This window comes from Hordeum vulgare, chromosome 5H, assembly GCF_904849725.1.
Source record: "Hordeum vulgare subsp. vulgare chromosome 5H, MorexV3_pseudomolecules_assembly, whole genome shotgun sequence".
In the NCBI taxonomy this organism is placed as follows: Eukaryota; Viridiplantae; Streptophyta; class Magnoliopsida; order Poales; family Poaceae; genus Hordeum; species Hordeum vulgare.
The window spans coordinates 569,059,836-569,080,454 of record NC_058522.1 but is presented as its reverse complement, the minus strand read 5'-3'; the positions used below and the strand labels follow the sequence as shown (position 1 = coordinate 569,080,454).

At 46.0% G+C, this 20,619-nt stretch overlaps 1 protein-coding gene and 1 pseudogene across 1 annotated transcript; one reads left to right on the top strand and one right to left on the bottom strand.

Annotated features, from left to right (window-relative positions):
- Nucleotides 1-1,476: 1,476 nt before the first annotated feature.
- LOC123453180 lies at nt 1,477-5,399 on the bottom strand. Its single transcript, XM_045129952.1, has 3 exons — nt 4,041-5,399; nt 3,327-3,454; nt 1,477-1,921 (listed from the first exon to the last, which is right to left on the bottom strand). The coding sequence occupies exons 1-3, from the start codon at nt 5,348-5,350 to the stop codon at nt 1,911-1,913; spliced, it is 1,449 nt and encodes a 482-aa protein (XP_044985887.1). The 5' UTR covers nt 5,351-5,399; the 3' UTR covers nt 1,477-1,910.
- A 2,891-nt stretch (nt 5,400-8,290) lies between these two features.
- LOC123397353 lies at nt 8,291-14,268 on the top strand (annotated as a pseudogene).
- The last annotated feature ends 6,351 nt before the right edge of the window (nt 14,269-20,619 follow it).

The window sequence follows — 20,619 nt, the reverse complement described above, 5'->3', positions numbered from 1 at the left end:
TAGTAGGTTGATGTTTCTGTTATTAATGATTTGATTTGAAGAAGTTAACATACGACATTGTTTTATGAAAAAGTCGATTTAATCGAGTTAATGCACATGTCAAATGAACCAGTCAAAATTGAATGCAGTTGAGCGAAATATAACCTGCAAGACGCTTGTGGGTGTAATATAGGATTTGTCGATGGAATGGTGGTAAGTGAAGCGAGACTATCAATTAAGACTTTAGGAGTAGAGACTACTTCGCTGGCGTCCCATACTTTGGTGCAGGGTGTGATTTATTCTACTGTCACAAGAAAAAGAATGTGATAGAGATAACTAACCAGCCTGGTCACAAGGAGGTTCAAAAAATTTACCCAATTAATTAATGTGCGGTACCATCAGCTTATATACATGTTTTTAGACCTTCTTTCGGTTTTTCTTTTCCATCTTTGATTCTTCAATTTTCCTATTTTATTTTTGAAATCAAATATTTTTTCCAATCACAAATATTCTTCTACAAATCCATGAACATTTTTTAACAACTCATGGGACTTCTGAGTCCGATTTACTGAAGAAAAGCTTGGCATGCTCGTCTATTCTTTTTGTTCCGCACCAATTAACCACATGTATATCAGCGTGCGTTGATGCATGCTATGGTCTAATTATACAAACACGTTAAAAAGGGCATGGAGCACAAAATGTTCAATTCTGAGAACGAACACATACACATACACATATATATACACGCTCCATCGGTGATATTCAAAACACTCAGTACCTCACTACTTGTTAAAAAAAACTAGTACAAGTTCAAGTATTATGATACACAGGGAGTAAAAAATACTCCCTCCATCCCAAAATTCTTGTATTAAGTTTGACTAGAAATGGATATATCTAAATACTAAAATGTGATTAGATATATTCATACTTAGCCAAATGTAAGACAAGAATTTTGGAACGAAGAGAGTAGTAAAGACCACCACTGGTAAAGACGACCTATATTGATTTGATCCAAAAGCAAACTACCCAAGTCCCAGCCGAAAGGTGGTTGCCATATCTCATCACAACATGAAATAAAAGGAAAAGCAAAAGCGACGAGCAACCATATTTCTGTCTGTCCAAGTGTACGTCATTGTTAAGCCTGTACGCTGTAGCTGCAACCAAATATTTTCTGATACACACTACACTAAACTACACTGTAGCTGGCTGTAGTACCATATAAAAAGAAATCCTTCCTTTCAACAAATTACTAACTACAAGTTGGGTGTTGATTATATGGATACGGTGTCTCCACTGAATATATATAATGACCCTACAACTCAAAAAGAGCTACAATACAAATGTATAGTTAATATGAAATGAAGGAAATGCCTAATCTAATCTTACGCGCTAAAATTCTTAGGTACACTTTGTCTTTGACTTGCCTAATCTTAGGTGTGTCTAGGACCAAACACCTACGCACTTAACTTTGAGTTATGGCTAGGAACCAAACAGCCGGAAACACTTTCAAACGTTTTTCATTTTTTCAGACATAGTAGCAAAAAACCAAGCGTTGTTGTTACTCAAATGAATGATCACTCGCTTACCACAAACAGACCCTGAATCGTTCCGGTCGCACATCAACTTTTAGGTTTACCCAATGGCAAATACGTACCATTTTACCAGTGCGGCTTTGCATCAGAATTCCAGTTGCAACCCTATCTTGAGACCATGCCTTCAGCAGCATTCACTTCTCCAAAGGCCAAAGCCTCTGCTTTTGGCGCCTTGATTCTTGTCAAAGTTCTGGCCCTGATAAACTAAGGTACATAAACTGCCTGCTGAATCCATGAGCAGGCCATGAAAAAAGACAGATAACTAATACTCATGTTCCCCAACTGCAGAGAAGAAAAAGATTCAACTCAAGGCGCCGATGACTGACGAAACATCCAGGATCAGCATAGCACTAGCAGCACACAACAGATTGAAATGTTAGTTCATCTGATATACATATATATATATATATAGAGAGAGAGAGCTAAACTTCTGTAAGAGGCATGTAATTCTACCGTAATGAATTGAGTGAGACAGAACATAATACGTATGGATTTTACATAAAAAGTAAAATTTCACACATGCACAAGAACATGCAAAATGGTTTATATGACCCTCCAAGACCAATGCAAATGACATCCCATCACAACAAAGAGCAAACAATATAGCCTTTACAGAGCAGGGCAAACATTCCAATTTGATATTGAACATGGCAAACATTGACAAAAAAAAAAACTAACATATCAAAATGCAGAATGACGCCAACTTTTATCTGGCTACTTGTATACGGATCAGTAGATGAGCAACATAAAACAGCTAATGCCGTGTCGGAGGCATATCTTCACAATTGCAGTAACTTTATATGTAGCTGAATCGTATTTCACAGACAGTGGACAGTCTGTTGCTAGTCTCTTTTCAAGAAGTGTCAGCAGAGACCTGACATTACCACATTTGAAGCCTTTGCCTACAACCCCAAGGTTATTTACAGTACTCATATATCATGATGGTATACGAGTACTGTAAATCATTAAGAAATAGAAACAGTAAGAGATCCATACAAATGATTAAGTGATCCAACTTAATTATTATATCATGATGATGATAGATAGATAGATAGATTGGTTCATTCAATACCAACTATTCACATTATTGCATAACTTATGTAAGACATGATTGAAAAGAGGGGCTCTTGTGTAGTAAAGGCTACCTTGTGCGAGTATACTATTAAGATAGATCCATATATCTTCAAACTGCCATTGCTATTCCAAGTGTATAGAAGAAAGATAAAACAACACGTATATAAATTTAAAAGGCAAATGGCGGACATCTGGCACCAGACACAAGTTCAAGATATCGTCAACCCATGGCACAAGTTTTTTTTAAGAAATGAAAGCATTTTCTGCTTTCAGTAGCATCATCTACTATCTATTAATATATAACTAAATAAGAATTATTAGCAAAACAACATTGAAATGGTCTTCTATGGAACGGCGATGAGAATTCAAGAGATAAGTCCAAATATCAATTAGTTCCTTCCAAGTCCCAATTCCCAAACAAGACTTACTAGTTTGCATACGCAGGACTACATGGCCATTTTTCCAAGGGAATATATGACTAACTGGGGGCAGTGGCAGTGCTTCGCTAAAACTATGGGGTAGTTGATCCCAAAAGTTACTTGTGAATATTCCATAGAATGAAATTTCATGCAAAAACTTAGGGAGAATGCAAACTTAAGAGAATATAAGGTATTTCACTACACAGTTGTGCAGCCCTGGCACCACTACTGGTCCAAAGAAAGGGGCAATGATATACTATACCTTCTTCAGAATCACCTTTGTCCGAAGATGGGGCAGCATCCTCACCATTGCTAGCAGAGGTCTTTGACTCCTCAGCATCATAATCTTCGTTGGATGTGGCCGTCACCGATTCTTCACTTGAAGCACTCCTGGGGACATCATTCAAAGAATCATTCACCTCTTGATCTTTATATGCACATTCATATTTGTGGAACGTTCTAGCACACCCCAAAACGAAGGCATAAATTTTCAGTCTATAATAGTTTATAGATAACACAAGACCATGAAAGTTACAGCAATCTGAGGTAGAACGGGACAGCTAAAATTATTCCATCAGACATTTTGATGAGATGAGGTGACAAATATGTTCTGTTGGTTGCTGTTCATAACAACAGACTAGCCAGCACCAGAGGTATGTAACTCTTCTCAAATAGAATAAGACCTATCCCTCCAATAAAATACACTTTGATTCAATGTTCATCACAATGCACATATCATAGCAAAAGATGTCAGGTCCTAACTCTCAAGTACTGCCATCGAAAAACACAAAGGTTAAATAAACCCACTGAATCCCCAGAACCACGTCAAAGTCCTAAAGTAAGCAAGGGCACATGGAAATCAACAACTGATCGTAAAGAGTACCACTAGTGGGAAGTATTTTTTACACAATCACATCCGTACAAATGTTTCAGTGTAGCTTGGAATAGGGGAGGCGTTTGAGAGTAGAACCCTTACCTGATATTGAGGTCATGGTTGACACATTCAAAGGTGTTAACAAAGCCCCCCTCCTTGTCAAGCAGCTGCTGTGCCTCATCTACTGTTTTCTCCTCCTCTTCCCCCTCCTCATCACCTACCTCCTCACTAGGGATCGGCGGCAGCAGATCCTGACATTCGCCACGGTCCACAGGAGTGTAGAAGCTGACAACTGGAATCAAATTACAGAAGCCACGATCATCGCACACCTTCTTCACCCACTCCGACTGTAGCTCGATTGTGAAGAGGCCAGCAACGGAGTTAACGAAAATGACATTCACTCCCTCGGCAAATCCCAACACAGTCACTCTAGTCTCTGCATCCACGAGAGCAGCATCAGGGAGCAAATTTTCCAAGTGGATGACCCGGCTCAAGACCCATAAGACCCATTGTGAATCAATGCCGTCACTCTCCTCCCTTGACCATAATTTGAGTTGCGAACCAAAAGCTTCGCTGACTCCTATTCCACCATCTGCCGACACCATGATGTTAAATGTCTGCTCGGGGCCGTCGTGTGGCGGGTTGAACCCAGTGAGGTCGTGGCTGGCCAAGTCATACTCTAGGATCCACCCACTGTCGGACATGAAGTAGAGCAGAGAGCCCCCAACGAGCACGCTGGAATGAGATGTGAAGATCAAGCAGGACCGGTGGTACATCTGGGTCGTCAGTTCACCCCATGCGCGAGTCTCTGACGAATAGACGCACGCCAGCGTGAGACCGGGACACCGCAACTGGTGGTAGATGGGAACGGTGAAGACGAAGACGACGCGGAAGGGATCCCCGCGGCAGTCGCGGTGGTCGCATCCGTCCGCTGGGCAGAACACGGAGGCGGTCCGGTACCTGTAGCCGTCCTTGAACAGCGGGGGCACCGGCACGCGCCGCTCGATGCCCGTTCTTAGATCCCACACGAGGAGCTGCTGAGCACCGGAGACCTTGGAGTTGGAGAGGAAGAGGGCGCGGCCGTGGCGGCAGTCGAGGGCGAGCCAGGAGGTGAGGCCTGGGGCGGGGAGGGAGAAGGACGAGGCGGTGGTGGAGAGGAAGCGGGGGACGCGCTCGTCCTCCCAGTTGTGGAGGAAACCGAGCAAGGGGAGCGCCCGATGCCGATGCAGCCCGATGAAGCGGCGGCGGAAGTGGGGGCTGGAGACGGTGTGGCTCCAGGTCTTGCAGGCGAAGGAGGCGCGGAGGAGGCAGGCTGGGTCGTCGGGTGGGAGGCGGAGGAGGATTTCTTCGACGAGATCGTACGGGAGCGCCGCCGGCGAGTCGGGGCGGCTTGGCGGCGGCGGCGCTGCCATGGTGTCGCTCTCTGGGTGTGGGTGTGGGTTGGGGTTGGGTTGGGAACAGGTTCGGCTCAACCGGTTGGACTCTCGAGCTCTACTGTGCCACTCTTTTTTTTTAATAAATACACTAGCGGTAGCGGTAGTCACTGATTGAGTGTCAAGCATATTATGGTCACTGAACTTTACACGATACGCTTAAGGGCTTGTTCGGTTAATCCCAGTCAGGAGGGGATTGGAGAGGATTGAAGAAGATTGAGATGGAATTTGACTTATAAGGGATTTAATCCCTCTCAATCCCCTCCAAACCCCTTCAATTCTTTAAAAACCGAACAAGGCCTAATATTGTCATTAAATACGAGTTGCCGTGTTTATATGATCATTGGATCATCGTAGAGCTCCGTATTTTGTCTCGTTGACTGGTCAAATAGTCTTCTCGCCCTGCTCCTTCTCTTCCTGTCGCTGTTGTTGCTCGCGCCTGCGGAGGTAATCGCCGCTGCTCCTCCTCTTCATGTCGCTGCTGCTGCTCACACCTGTGGAGGTAACTGATGGAGAACGTCGCATGGGAAACAAAAAATTTCCTACGCACACGCAATACCTATCATGGTGATGTTCATCTACGAGAGGAGATTTCCGATGTACGTACCCTTGTAGATCGCACAGCAGAAGCGTTAAGAAACGCGGTTGATGTAGTGGAACGTCCTCACGTCCCTCGATCCGCCCAGCGAACCGTCCCGCGATCCGTCCCACGATCCGTCCCACGAACCATCTCGCGATCCGTTGCACGAACCGTCTTGCGATCCATCTCACGATCCATTCCGATCTAATGCCGAACAAACGGCACCTCCGCGTTCAGCACACGTACAGCTCGAGGATGATCTCGGTCTTCTTGATCCAGCAAGAGAGACGGAGAGGTAGATGAGTTCTCCGGCAGCGTGACGGCGCTCCGGAGGTTGGTGATGATCTATCTCAGCAGGGCTCCGCCCGAGCTGCGCAGAAATACAATCTAGAGGAAAAACCGTGGAGGTATGTGATCGGGCTGCCGTGGCAAAGTTGTCTCAAATCAGCCCTAATACCTTAGTATATATAGGAGGAGGGGAGGGACCTTGCCTTGAGGCTCAAGGAGCCCCAAGGGGTCGGCCGAAGGGGGGGGGGGGGAGGAGGATTTCTCCTCCAATCCTAGTCCAACTAGGATTGGAAGGTGGAGTCCTTCTCTATTTTCCCACTTCCCCTTTTTTTCTCTTTGATTTTCTTTCTCTCCTGCGCAGGGGCCTTCTTGGGCTTGCCCACCAGCCCACTAAGGGCTGGTGCAGCACCCCTAAGGCCAATGGGCTTCCCCGGGGTGGGCTGCCCCCCCGGTAAACATCCGGAACCCATTCGTCACTCCCGGTACATTCCCGGTAATGCAGGAAACTTTTCGGTAATCAAATGAGGTCATCCTATATATCAATCTTCGTCTCCGGACCATTCCGGAAACCCTCGTGACGTCCGTGATCTCATCCGGGACTCCGAACAACATTCGGTAACCAACCATATAACCCAAATACGCATAAAACAACGCCGAACCTTAAGTGTGCGGACGCTGCGGGTTCGAGAACTATGTAGACATGACCCGAGGGACTCCTCGGCAATATCCAATAGCGGTACCTGGACGCCCATATTGGATCCTACATATTCTACGAAGATCTTATAATTTGAACCTTAGTGCTAAGGATTCATATAATCCCGTATGTCATTCCCTTTGTCCTTCGATATGTTACTTGCCCAAGATTCGATCGTCAGTATCTGCATACCTATTTCAATCTCGTTTACCGGCAAGTCTCTTTACTCGTTCCGTAATATAAGATCCCGTGACTTACATTAAGTCACAGTGCTTGTAAGGCTTGTGTGTGATGTTGTATTACCGAGTGGGCCCCGAGATACCTCTCCGTCACACGGAGTGACAAATCCCAGTCTTGATCCATACTAACTCAATGGACACCTTCGGAGATACCTGTATAACATCTTTATACTCACCCAGTTACGTTGTGATGTTTGATATACACAAGGCATTCCTCCGGTGTCAGTGAGTTATATGATCTCATGGTCATAGGAATAAATACTTGACACGCAGAAAAACAGTAGCAACAAAATGACACGATCAACATGCTACGTTCATTAGTTTGGGTCTAGTCCATCACATGATTCTCCTAATGATGTGATCCCGTTATCAAGTGACAACACTTGCCTATGGTCAGGAAACCTTGACCATCTTTGATCAACGAGCTAGTCAACTAGAGGCTTACCAGGGACAGTGTTTTGTCTATGTATCCACACAAGTATTGTTCTTCCAATCAATACAATTATAGCATGGATAATAAACAATTATCATGAACAAAGAAGTATAATAATAACTAATTTATTATTGCCTCTAGGACATATTTCCAACAGTAACCGCCGTCCCCGTGTTGTTCTGCTGGCCGCGGGCGCCCCCGGGGCAGCTCAGGCGGGTGTAAGGGGGCCCGACCGGCTCCTTGACGTCGCTGACCGCGTTCAGGCGCGGGCTGTAGGCCGCCACGACGGAGGGAGGAGGTGGAGGAGGGGGAGGCGGTGGCGGCGACGCGCCCGCCGTGAGCTGGATCTTAGGAGGCAACTGGTGCTGCGACGTGCTAACGGGAGGCGGCGGGGTCGGTGATGGAGATGGAGCCGTCGATGGAGCTGGCGCGGGCGGCATGTCGGGGTCGTTGGGGTCGCGGAGGAGCGGGAGGCTGAGGGACAGCTCCTGCTCCGGCGGCTTCGGCCCGCGGTGGAGGAGGCGGGGAGCGGTGGTCTTCGTCGATGAAGAGGAAGAACAAGACGACGACGCGTGCTGCTTCCGCATCCGGAGCAGGTCCCCCCACCTCCTGGCCGGAACCTTGGGCTCCTCCACCGCCTGCTCCGCCTCCGCCCTCGGCATCTCCTCCGACCTCGGTGTCTCGGGCTACTGCGTTGTCGGCGCCGGGGCGAGCGGAGGCTACGTGGCCGCCGCCGCCACCTCCGAGGAAAGCCGCTCGAAGACGGGAGGCGGAGCGACACGAGCTTGCCCCCGGAGAAGAGCTCGTTGGGGGGCAGCATGGTGGAGACGGTCGAGCAGCCGGCGAGGAGGAACTCGAATTCGGTGCTGGCCTTCTCCGCTCTCCACCTCCTCCAGCGTCCTTGCCACCGCCGCACCCGTCGGCGTCCTCGAGGCTGAAGGAGACGCGCGGGGCGAGCCACTACATCGGGGCCGAGGGCGACAACGACGGGGCCAGGGGCGCGACATCGTAGTGGAGGCCATTGATCGGATCTAGGCGACACAGGGTTCGCTGTTGCGCGTGCGTCGGAATGGGAGCCCGAGCGAGTTCTCTTTTCTTCTTCCTCGCTGTACATCCGGCGAGTACTCCGAGAAGGTGCTGGACTGCATTGATCCGCCATCGTTCGCAGGGGCGGCCACCTTGAACGGCGCCAGCAGCCTACGCGTCCTCGCGGAGATGATGGCCACCGGCTCCACCACGAGCTCTGGCCGCGCTAGGGCTGGCCCGTCCCGTGTCGGCCCGGCCTGTTTGGCATATGGTTGTAGATGCTCTTATGCAAGAAAAAAAAATCTCATTTCACGCGTCCATCGACACGAGGCTGAGCCCAACCACTCCACACCGCCGCCGCCTCTTGCCGCCGGCGCTCCCGGACGAGCTCGTCGAAGAAATCCTCCTCCGCCTCCCGCCCGACGACCCGGCCTGCCTCCTCCGTGCCTCGCTCGTCTGCAAGACCTGGAGCGGCATCGTGTCCCACCCCGCCTTCCGCCGCCGCCTCCACGAGCTCCACGGCGCACCCCCTGTCCTCGGCTTGCTCCACAACTTCGAGAACCAGCGCATCCCGCACTTCTTCCCCACCACCGCCTCATCCTTCTCCCTCGCCGCTCCGGACCGCCGGTTCTGGCGGGCCATGGACTGCCGCCACGGCCGCGCCCTCTTCCTCTCCAAGGGCCAGCGGGACACGATGGAACTCATCGTGTGGGAGCCAATCACGGGCGCCCTGCAGCGCGTACCGGTGCCCGCTGCCGCGGCCTTCAAGAGCGACCATCCGACGGCGGCCGTGTTCTGCGCATCGGACGGATGCGACCACCGCGACTGCCTCGGGGGCCCTTTCCGCGTGGTATTCGTCTTTGGCTTGTGTTTCTGTGACGACGATGACAATGACCAATGTGTCACGTCAGCGTGCGTATACTCGTCGGAGTCTGGCACTTGGGGCGAGCTGACCTCGATGGACGAACAGTTCGGCAACTTTGGAGATCATTCCAGCGTTCTTGTTGGGAGGTCTCTGCTTTACTTCATGTCATATGGGGGGTTGATTCTGGAGTATGACTTGAGCAGGGACAGCATGACTTGGTTGGACACACCATGTGAGCACTACCCGAATCCGGAGCAAATGAACCTCATGTTGATGGAGGAAGGTGGACTCGGAGTTACCGAAGTCTTGGAATCCCATCTCAAATTGTGGTCAAGGGAGGTGAGTGACGACCCTCATGGACGATGGGTACTCAGCCGGGATATCTACTTGGAAAATTTACTCCCAAATGGTGCTCTCGAGGGTTATGTGTATTTGTTGGGTTTTGCCGAGGGAGCGAATGTTATTTTCATGATCACGGTTGCTGGCCTCTTCGCAGTCGAACTACAACCAGAGCGGGCGAGGAAGGTGTGCGATGGTCATGGCTTCTTTAATCTGATTCCAGTTGTCAGCTTCTACACTCCACATTGTAGGCTCCAAGCACTTGGGGGCATAGACCACGATCCACCACCACGCCCGAACCCTACTCAGGGCGTGGGTGGGTGGCAGGGGGGAGGGGACGAGAAATCACTAGAGCAGGCACAACAGCTGTTCGATAAGGGGTGGAAGGCTCTCAAGGAGACGGACTTTGCCAATGCCATTAACTGCTTCAGCCACACCCTCAAGATCAGGTTAGGGTTCTACTTCCAAACTCCATTAATTCTCCCAGACAGGCTGTAGCGTATGTATGGTGGATTGTGTGGAAGAATAACTTACATTTAGTTCAGTGTTTTTTTTTCACGTGTCCGTAGTCACATTAAACCTTTGACATTTGTAGTTAGTTTAGTAAGATTTAAGATGTTAGGTAATTACAAAGGGTGGTGTTTTGGTCTGCCGTGTTGACTAGCGTTGACGGTGTGTGTTGGTATTTGAGGGATTAGTGAGTACAGTTAGACAGCGTGACCTGATGCTCCTGTGCCTCACATCTCTGTTATGATATATGTACTACAGTGAGCATCATATTAGAGTCTGAATGCTTGATGGATATGTACTATCGTATTTGACAAGAGTTATATTCCTCTCCAGTACTGGCTAGATGCAAAATTTCATCGATGTGCAGTTTATATATATATATACAGTACTTCAGAATTGTATTTCATAATCTGAGCAAGCACTAAGTTGTTATAAATGACAGTCAACATAGCACAGCTAGCACCTTGTTTTGGTGGAATAAGGCTGGTTGTGTTGTTCTACCTTAGATTATATTAATGTTCATGGCCTTATTGTTAACTGTGTGTAGTTCATATATATGTACGGTACTTCAGAATTGTACTTCATAATCTGTGCAGTTCTACCTTAGATTACAAGGTGCTAACTATGTGCAGTTTATATATACGTACAGTTCTTTGGAATTGTACTTCATAATCTATGCAAGCAGTATTTAGTTATTATGGAAGACAGTCAACATAACACAGTCAGCACCTTGTGTATTGAAAATGGTTGATGGAATAATGGTGGTCATGTTGTTCTACCTTAGATTACATTAACGGTCATGGCCTTATTATTATTATGTTATAAGCTAGCTTAAAAACAAGACATTGATAAATTTATGTCATGATGTCATGTAGGGTAGTACATTATGGTGTACTTGCTCCTGAGTGTGCTAGCACGTTTTATGGATATGGACGTGCCTTGCTAAGTAAAGCTCTCAAAGAGTCCAATCCTTCGGGTATTGTTTCAAAGAATGCATCAAATAAAGAATCAGCCGAAAGTACAGCCACAACCAGCAAAAATGCTGCTGCAAGGAGCTCGAAGACCTGTAGCAATACTGAGCATGTTCCACCTCTGGAGAAAGGAGATTCTGAAGGTATGCTGTGTATCACTTGTACCACTGTTGGGTGAAATATATCACTGCATTTTGCATCGTTCTCTAGGTTTTGTATGGAGATTCTCTTGTATGGAATGTTTTCTTAGTAAACTGGGTGATTAGTTGACCCCACAACGTGGCCACTGCTACTGCCCCAGACAGCCATATACTCCCTCCGTCCCAAAATTATTGTCTTAGGTTTGTCTAGAAATGAATGTATCAAAATACTAAAACATGATTAGATACATTTATATCTAAACAGATTTAAGACAAGAATTTTGAGACGGAGGGAGTACATTGAAAGCCATTATTATGCTTTTTATTTATATAGTTGATAACATCCTACTGATGACAGTTATTTCTCATCGTTTGTTCATGCCTACTGAAGAGTATACCTTAAAAACTGCCAATCAGTACTGTACTCATGCTAATGCAAACTAATAGTCTTGTTGGGGACTTGAACTGTTTGCTGTTTGAAGTAGTATCAAATCCTCATCATCATTCCACATGCGACCATTTAATCAATTGTGTTTTTCTAATTGTTTTTAAGGTGGGATCTTTATACCAGATGATGTTGAAGAAAACAGAAAAAATGCTTTTACTGCTTACAGCAAAGCTTTGTAGGGCATCCTGGCCCGATTGGTTAGATTCGCGTGCGCTGCCCTTAATTACCAGGCACGCCAACTGTCAGGGTTTCGTCTAGACAGTGTCGTCGATGTATGGCGGTTTGTTCGGTAAGGATGAATGCTCGGGCTCGGCGGTTCGGAATGGTAAAGCGTATACACCGTGAGTTTACCTAGGTTTGGGTCCTTCGGGGAGGGGGTAAGACCTGCTCCTGCCTCGTAATCTTTATTATCACGGTGGTCGCTGGGGATATGGAGGATCATTGCTGAGATCTATCCTAGTGGTTACAACCCTACACCCTGTGGTGGTGGGGTTGCTTGAAGATAGATCCGTCCTAGGGTTTTCTCTCTCTCCCCACTTGGGTTTTATCTAGCTGTCCGGGTCCGGGTTACAAAGTCTGGTTCTTGAATCCCCGGGAGGGAGGTCCCAGAGGAACGCCGGGGTCTCCCGGGACGTGGTCACGCGTCCTTGGAGGATGAAGGTCTTGATCTTCGGGTCCCTCGTCGCCGCCGGTTGGAGAGCATGACTGAAAAACGCAGACTGACACCATGCGTATAACTTGCTTAAATGCTTGAACAACAACGTTGCGCTGCTTGTAATTAGTGAGAAAAACAGCACATTATAGGGCCGTTAATAGCACGCTATAGCGTTCTGAGCAATGCCTTGCTAAATAAATCATCATACAATGTCTCCCTAATCTAATAGCACGCTATAGCATGTTATAGCATGCTAATTGCATATTTTCAGGGCCATGCTATTTTGTCTTAGCATGTTTTTTTCGTTGCTTGTAACCCCTTCTCTCTACTTCTCTTGGTCTTCTCTGTAATCACCTGCAACTTTGGCCTTTTTGAAATGATAATTCAGGAATTCCCCCGCGGTGACCTGTAAAAAAAAAACCTTGTTGGATCGCGGCTGCATCTCGTTGCTTTTGTCACTACTCCAATAGCATTGTTTGTCACGTTCATTGTGCTTTTCATCTTGGGCTCTGTGCATCCTTGATGGACAGGCCGGGAATAATAAAACCATCTTTCATGTTCTGATATTTTTCTTTTCTTCTCTCTGGTAAATGCTGATGTGATCGCTGGTTAGGGAAATACTTGAATGAGAGAGGACAGGGGGATGAGAACATGACAAGCAATGAAGATTCTGATTTGGATCTGGCATGGAAAATGATGAATATGGCAAGAGCGACAGTTGCCAAGATCCCAGACAAGACAATGGAGAAAGCTAATTATTTTATGCTCTAGCTGAAGTCTCCATGAAAAGAAGTAATCTCAGTTACCTTAGTCACCACTGTGTTAGCCTGGTGAGCATTCATTCATGGCCTCACATTTGATTTCACTTTTGCAGATGACAGAGAGAACTCACTCAGTTACTATATCAAAGCTTTAACCATCTTCGAATATTTGGTTAGGCCGGACCATCTTGGAATCGTCCACCTGTATCCTCGTGGTGATAAGAGTGGCAATAACTGCCATATAGCAGTACTAGTAGCAATAGTACAAATTAGCATGTTAGTGTATTATACTATGTTTTCAAATAATTTGAGCTGATCCAAATCTTGCACGGGGGTGCCTTCACCTGCTTAAATACACGTGTTAGTGTACATTTGGGGACAAACTGTGATCACAAGAGAAAAATGTACGTAGATAATGCTGGTGTATTCTAATACTTTGGTTTTTGAGTTTGATTCTTCCTTTGCTTGATTACCTTAATTCCGTTCTAGAAACTTCCGCATATGTTTGGCCTTTGAGTTAGCATCCAAGGTTGGGGATGCAATCCCATATTGTGCAAAGGTTATTTTAGTATGCAAGTCACGTATACAGAATCTGAAAAATGCCATGGAAGAAGGACGCGCAGGAAGTTTCACTCCAGAAGATGAGATATCTTCCCTTGCTAGATTATTGGCCCGACTACAGAATAAGGTGAACAGACTCGATTTTATTCATATTAACAATTTGGTTTTGCTCTTGAATCTAGTGCTCTATGGAGGAAGAAGACGTTTCCCTTGCTTGTAAGAAACAATAACATCTCTCTTAATTTTTTTGGTTCAGCTTGAAGAACTGGAGCAAGCAACGTCAACCCAAGCGCCGGCATAGATAATATTGTTAAGAGGGTGGTCTCGCAGGCAAGTGATGGACAGAATGTTAGCTATGCTGTGGCAAGAGCTGCAGCTTCGACGTGACAGGTGGCTGGATCAAACAACAGCTTCCATTCAGCAACTATGTCTACGGCAGCGGCAACATGAAGCACTAGAAGTAGCGTAACTGAGTTAGTGAGTTTGTGATTGTTGGCATAGACATGAAACGAGCTAATGACAAGTCAATCTCCGACAAACCATCTCCAAAGAGACTTGCAGAAGATGATTAACCATCTGTGAATGAAATGTGATAGCAGCTAGATGGAAAATCTGAAATTTCCTGATATGCATGGAGCATCTTAACAAGATGTTACTTCGCCCTGTTCATGTACCCTCAATGGTGAATACCTATCTGTTGAATTGTATACAAGTAGGAAGATAGAAGATGCCGTCATTCAGTATTTGATCTTGTCACTAGGTATTTGAATGGATCAATGACATCCATCCATCACCTTGTATATCCAATCACATTGTTTCCCATGCTCTGCAAAACCTTGTGATGTTTGCTGTTTGCTCTTTGCTCTGACGACATAATCGTATTTGAGAAACCATTTTGGATGTTCTTTACTGTGTCAAATGTCTTTCTTAAGAACTCATATTAATTAATTTATGTCTTGCCTTTCTTAATTGATCAGCTACAGAAGTTGGCCTTGTGTACATATCAGCTGTACAAATATCTCAGTTTGCTGCTAATGTGCACCAGAAAGCGACTAAAACTCGATTGCTTCGCCAACAGAAAGCGACCAGGTTGCTATCGCTTCTTCATCTGTAAATGCTGCTATAGTTTGCAATTTTCGTGCATTCGATCCAAGTCATTTATTATCTGCATGTTGCAAGGAAACAAAAAAAAAATGCGGATTGCTTTGTCACCTCAAACGAACATCTGAGAGACGTTTATGCTTGAGAAAGAGGGTACTCTACATGTTGCATCCCTTGAAAGGAAACAATTGACAGTTCAATTTCCTGTTTTTCCTTGGTTTCCAAGACTCGATTTCTCAGTTCTTGCGGTTTGAAAGATGCATAGCGACGTTCTCAATTGAAAGAAAAAATAAATTTGAAAGATGTTTTGAATGTCGACATTTGCTTTCATTCGTAACATATTTTTTTTCATGTCTACCATCACTTGCTCAAAAGAATGATCCCTTATAGATTACACATGCTGCCATGTTGCAAACAAGCTCAGATATCTGGCGTTGCTAAACTGAGCAAAAATGCATAGCATAACCATATTGGCCACGGAATCTACTACAGGCTCAACATCATATTGGCCAAGGATGTACAAGTACATTGCTGCAAACAAACCGAGATCTCTACAATCAATTGGCAGAGTGAGCAAACAAAAGAAATGCAAGGGTGTTCCGCCAGAAGACCTTGCCACCGACCATCCTGCTTGCCTCAGTTCTTGAGGAAGCCAAGCTGTGGCTTTCCGAGGGTGCGAAACATTTAGGGAAAATTTTCTCAAGCAAGTAATTGTTTATGTGTTGTAAAAGCCTTAACTCTATTTTTCCCTTATTTAATTGATGAGGCAGATCTTATGCCTCCGTTTCAAAAAACAAAAAATAATCACTTGCTCAAAACAATGATCGCTTATAGATTACACATGCTGCCATGTTGCAAACAAGCTCAGATATCTGGCGTTGCTAAACTGAGCAAAAATGTATAGCAAAACCATATTGGCCATGGAATCTACTACAGGCTCGACATCATATTGGCCAAGGATGTACAAGTACATTGCTGCAAACAAACCCAGATCTCTACAATCAATTGGCAGAGTGAGCAAACAAAGGCACATCAGAACGTAACTACAATGAATTAAACCGATGGTATGTACTACCGGCCCTATAAGATGGCGGCCATGGATGTAGGTGACGGCGGCCACGGCATCATGCTGCACATCCGGATCATCTCAGGTGAGAAGGCTGGACCGCTGGACAAGGCAACCCATAGATGGCCTCGTCGGCCGCCGGCTCCTCAGGCTTCTCCATCTGGTGGTGTTGGTCTTTTCTGTCTGCGGTGATGATGCTCTGCACGAGCCCGGCGGCTTCCTCCTCCGGCTGAGCTGCTGGCAGCGCGACCACGTCGTCTCCAGCTGGCCCAACCGTGACGTCGTTGTTGTGATATAAGCTAGAGAATTCTTGTTCCACGCTGTGGAAGAAGTTGCTAGGCAGCGGCGTCTCTTGCACCTCCGGCTGAGCTGCCGGCGCCATGGCCAGATGGCCTCCTGGCCCAACCATGACGACGCTGTTCTGGTGGTAGAAGCCATCCACAGTGTCGAAGAAGTTGCTAGGCTCCATCTCTTGCACCTGAGCAACTGCCGTGTGTGGCACTGTGTCACCTGATCCGTAGCAGTTGTATACGGCTTGCTCGGATGCCATGTGGTGCCAGAGGTTGTCCAACAACTCCGTTGCGTCGAACAGAGTTTCATCTGCACTAGTGTGGCGATGACGATGGTACTCGTCGGCGTCCTCGGTCGTCGTGGGGGAAGCGGAACGCAGGCTCTCCGCCGGCAGTGGCTGTTGGTGTTGGTCTTGGTCAAGCGTTTGCCGAGGCCGCGCCCTCGCCGTAGTATCCTCAGGGACAGGGTCGTTCCTCTTCCTCTTCTTGGAGCTGATTGTTGTTGACACCGCAGCCGTCGTCTCTTGCCCGTCGCCGCCGGTGCGAACTGACGGGAGGATCTTGCAGAGCACGAGATCGCCGCCTCCGTGCTCCTCGGAGATGCCGTACTCGTACATGATCCACCCGAGCCTGACGTTATTCTTTTTGCCCGACTCGCTGCGCTTGACCATGCAGTAGGAGAAGTCCTGCATGTAGCCACCGACGGCGCTTCCTCCCTCCACCGGCTTGGCGCGATGCTCCGAGTGCCAGTGCTTCCCGACCACGCCTTCGATCGTGCGCGGCTTCCTGGTTGCGCCGCCGCGGGCGTTCTTCTTGCGGCTGCCGGGGTGGCGGTGGCGCACGCGAGAGAAGAAGTACCACACCGGCTGCTTGTCGCCGTTTCCGGTGCCAGGAGCCTTTTGGAACGCGCTGACCAGCTTCTCCGGCTCGGCGGAGTAGACGTCTACTTCGTGGATGAAGCGGCCGGTGGCGCCGGGGAGGGGCTCGCCGTCGATCTGGCGGCGCAGGTACAGGTCGGTGAGTTCTTTGTGCTGCGGGCAGAAGGTGAAGCCTGGTGCAACCTCAACATCACGGCGAGAAGTAGTCATCCCGGCGAGCGAGCGAGCAGAGTTCTCTTCTGGCTGGGATGTAGACCTAGCTAATTAAGCCCGATCGATCGCTAAGCAAGATTTGCACCTAGTAGTATGGACTGGAAGCCCCCTCCTTTTATGACACGGCAATACGTTGGCACACCGTCAAGCTCTCGGTTTGACACCATGAGCGTACGTACATGCATCATTGACCAAATCGTGACTACGTACATGCATTGCATGCATGATTGCACGCGGTTACAAATCCGAACATCTCCGGTTTGACATCTAGACTAGATAGTCATTTTGGATACTAACTGCTAAGCAAGACATACGTATACCCACATTGTATTCCATACATACGATGGTCTGTAGTGTACACTATGAGATGGATATACGTTCTTATTTGTACGTTTTGTGGAAGGGGTGTATCGAAGCACACCTCATATAAATAAAGTCTATTCATCACCTAGGATGTAAAATAAGTGATTCTTCACCCAGTTAATTTTACGGCTGTTTAATAAATAAATTACATTTGGAATACCAACAGTTACATTTATATTGATATATTACGTAAAATTTGATGTAAAAAATAAAAAATATAAGTCATAAGACCAGTTAAAACGCATTTCATGTATATTTTACACTACGTTTTTATGTTTGTAATTTTACGTGACATAAATATTTTTTATAGTGAGTATATATTTTCTTACGGTCTCTTTTTACGTATGAAATAAGAAAAGAAATTATGAAACATAAAATTACGGTGCATTGATGCGAAATTAAAGGGGGTGAAGAATAATTATTCTTCATCCAGACACACACACACACAAACACACACATTAGCAAATATGCACGTGCGTTGCAACGGGTAGTTAAGATTTCTTACCTGAAACATTATCATTTTAACCCAATTTTCATTCTGATTCGTCATTTTAATGGTGTGCACCTACGACCACACTCAGGCATCATCGCCGTGGTGTCGTTCGGCAATAAGGAGGCCGCGTTTATAAATTAAGTATATTCAAAATGCGTATATGTATAGCCATCACATGCAATAGATGAAACATAAATTAAGACTGTACTTATCAATTAAACTATGACCTGAAAAAATTCAACTATTAACATTCATTAATGTCATATGAATAGTACTTCTGATATTATTAAAATAAACTTTCATGTACTTCTGATGTTCATCAATTTTTTAAGTGCATGTACATCCTATAAAAATTGTTTGGGTATTCACTACAAAAAAAGTGCAGTTCATTGATAAGAACACTCGTAGATTCTGCCAAAAAAAGACACGTACGTAAGGTATTAGGTTGTGAAATATGTGCAAAGAGAGAACGTAGTGCAAGTACATCATGTCCAAGCATTATAACATTACCCAAACATTGACGTTTAAATTTACATGTTATAATACAGATCGTCCGTACGAAATAAAGATAAATATTAATTAACATTGTATCTTATATAGTATTTTCAAAATATTTAACATGTAAAATAACAACATATTCGAACTCTACACATTTTTCTAATCAAATTTCATATATAACATGTTTAAATTGGATTTATGATTTAAAAGATATTGTTATTTGAAAATACATATTTATTCTGAATAGACTCCGTGATTATTAATGCATATACCCGGGGTGTTTATGCGAAAGTAAAAAAAATGATTTGTTTTGCCTAAAAGATGGACTTCTTGTTATTTATTGTAAAAGTAAGGGCTTTTGTGTAAAATATAAAAAACGGTTCAGTCTCACTTAAAGATGGACTGTGGGTTGATTCCACAAAAATAGAAGGGGCGTTATGCAAAAATACAATTTTTTTTATTCATGTCACTAATGTCCGGACTGCGGGTTTATATGGGAAAATATAGGGGGGTTTCTGTAAAATGATCGATGACGTACCACGAGAAGCAATATTTGATTTATTATTATTAGGTAGAGATAGACTCTTTTTTCGAACCGAGCAATATCATGCATCTATTATAGCTTATCAAAACCACTAAAAAATAGTTACACCACACAAGCGCCCCTCATAAATCATACATTGCTCTTTTTCCATCTATAAGAGCATCTATAACCGGACCCCTCAAACCCTCCAACGCCCGGGCAGGCTGCCAGTCACGAAAAATCGGCTCCGACGGGCCTCTTAAACATGCCTCAAACGCGTGGGCTGAACAGAACCCCCATTTCCAGCCCAAATATGGGGCAAATATGAGGACGCCCGGGCGCGCCCGGGCACGTCCGCCACGTTAGACCCGGCAACCCGAGCCTATCGCAAATTACACTAAATCCACCCCGCAGAACTGCCGGATCCAGTTCCTATTTTCCTCTCTTCTTCCTCCATGCGCCGTTCGTCTCGTAGCTCCGTCGTTGTGCGCGCTCCGTCTCCTAGTAGCCTCTCCCACCCCAGCCACTCAGTGAAAGGGATCATCTCTCCCGACCTCTCCGTGCATGACGTCGTCGCCGGCCCGAAAGACACCGTGGTACGTCCGGCAACTCTCTGGCTGTGCCTTGCGCTAGATGTGTTCGACAATGTCTGACCGGATTTGTTGCTCAAATTTTTAGGGGAAACTATGGATTCCGATGCTTCGTCCAGCGAGGAGGAATACTTCCGCATCCCACAAGTTGGAGATAGGTTGATCTGTGCTCTTCAATACGGAGAAGTCGGAGTTCGCCTTTATTTTGCTTTTTTTTACCTAGGAGAGAGAGTAATAGTTAGTGTTTCAACCTTGTGAGAACTTGGTCATTTCCTACTATGATACCAACCAGAATGATGAGGAGTTCATCTTTTTATGCTATTTTACCTAGAATGATGAAGAACTTTTTAACTAGTATGTACAATAACGAGGAGTAATAAAACATGTCGTGTAATGCTTTATGTACGTACTAGCTAGCATCTAGTTGACATCGACCGAAAACACAAACAAGCATAAGGAACCAAAGATGATGGACACAAAAAAAAAGGGAGAAACACAATATGAAACCCCTAAACCCTTCAAAAACCTCTAAACCCCTCTTTAAAATGAAAAACAGCGCCTCGCAGCTGCTGACGCGTGGCTGCCCTTTAGTCTTGGTTGGTGCAACCAACCGGGACTACAGGTCCCCGCTCCTTGGCGCCCCAAAGCGGCCATGTGGAATCCCGTTAGGCCCGGTTCATAACACAACCGGGACTAAACATTTCGATCTTTTGTCCTGATTGT

Excerpts from the sequence above, each read along its gene's own strand:
- LOC123453180 (XM_045129952.1), bottom strand. The coding sequence starts at position 5,350 with ATGGCAGCGCCGCCGCCGCCAAGCCGCCCCGACTCGCCGGCGGCGCTC. Across the intron at positions 3,455-4,040 it reads AACCATGACCTCAATATCAG|GAGTGCTTCAAGTGAAGAAT; the intron begins GTAAGGGTTCTA and ends TGATGTCCCCAG.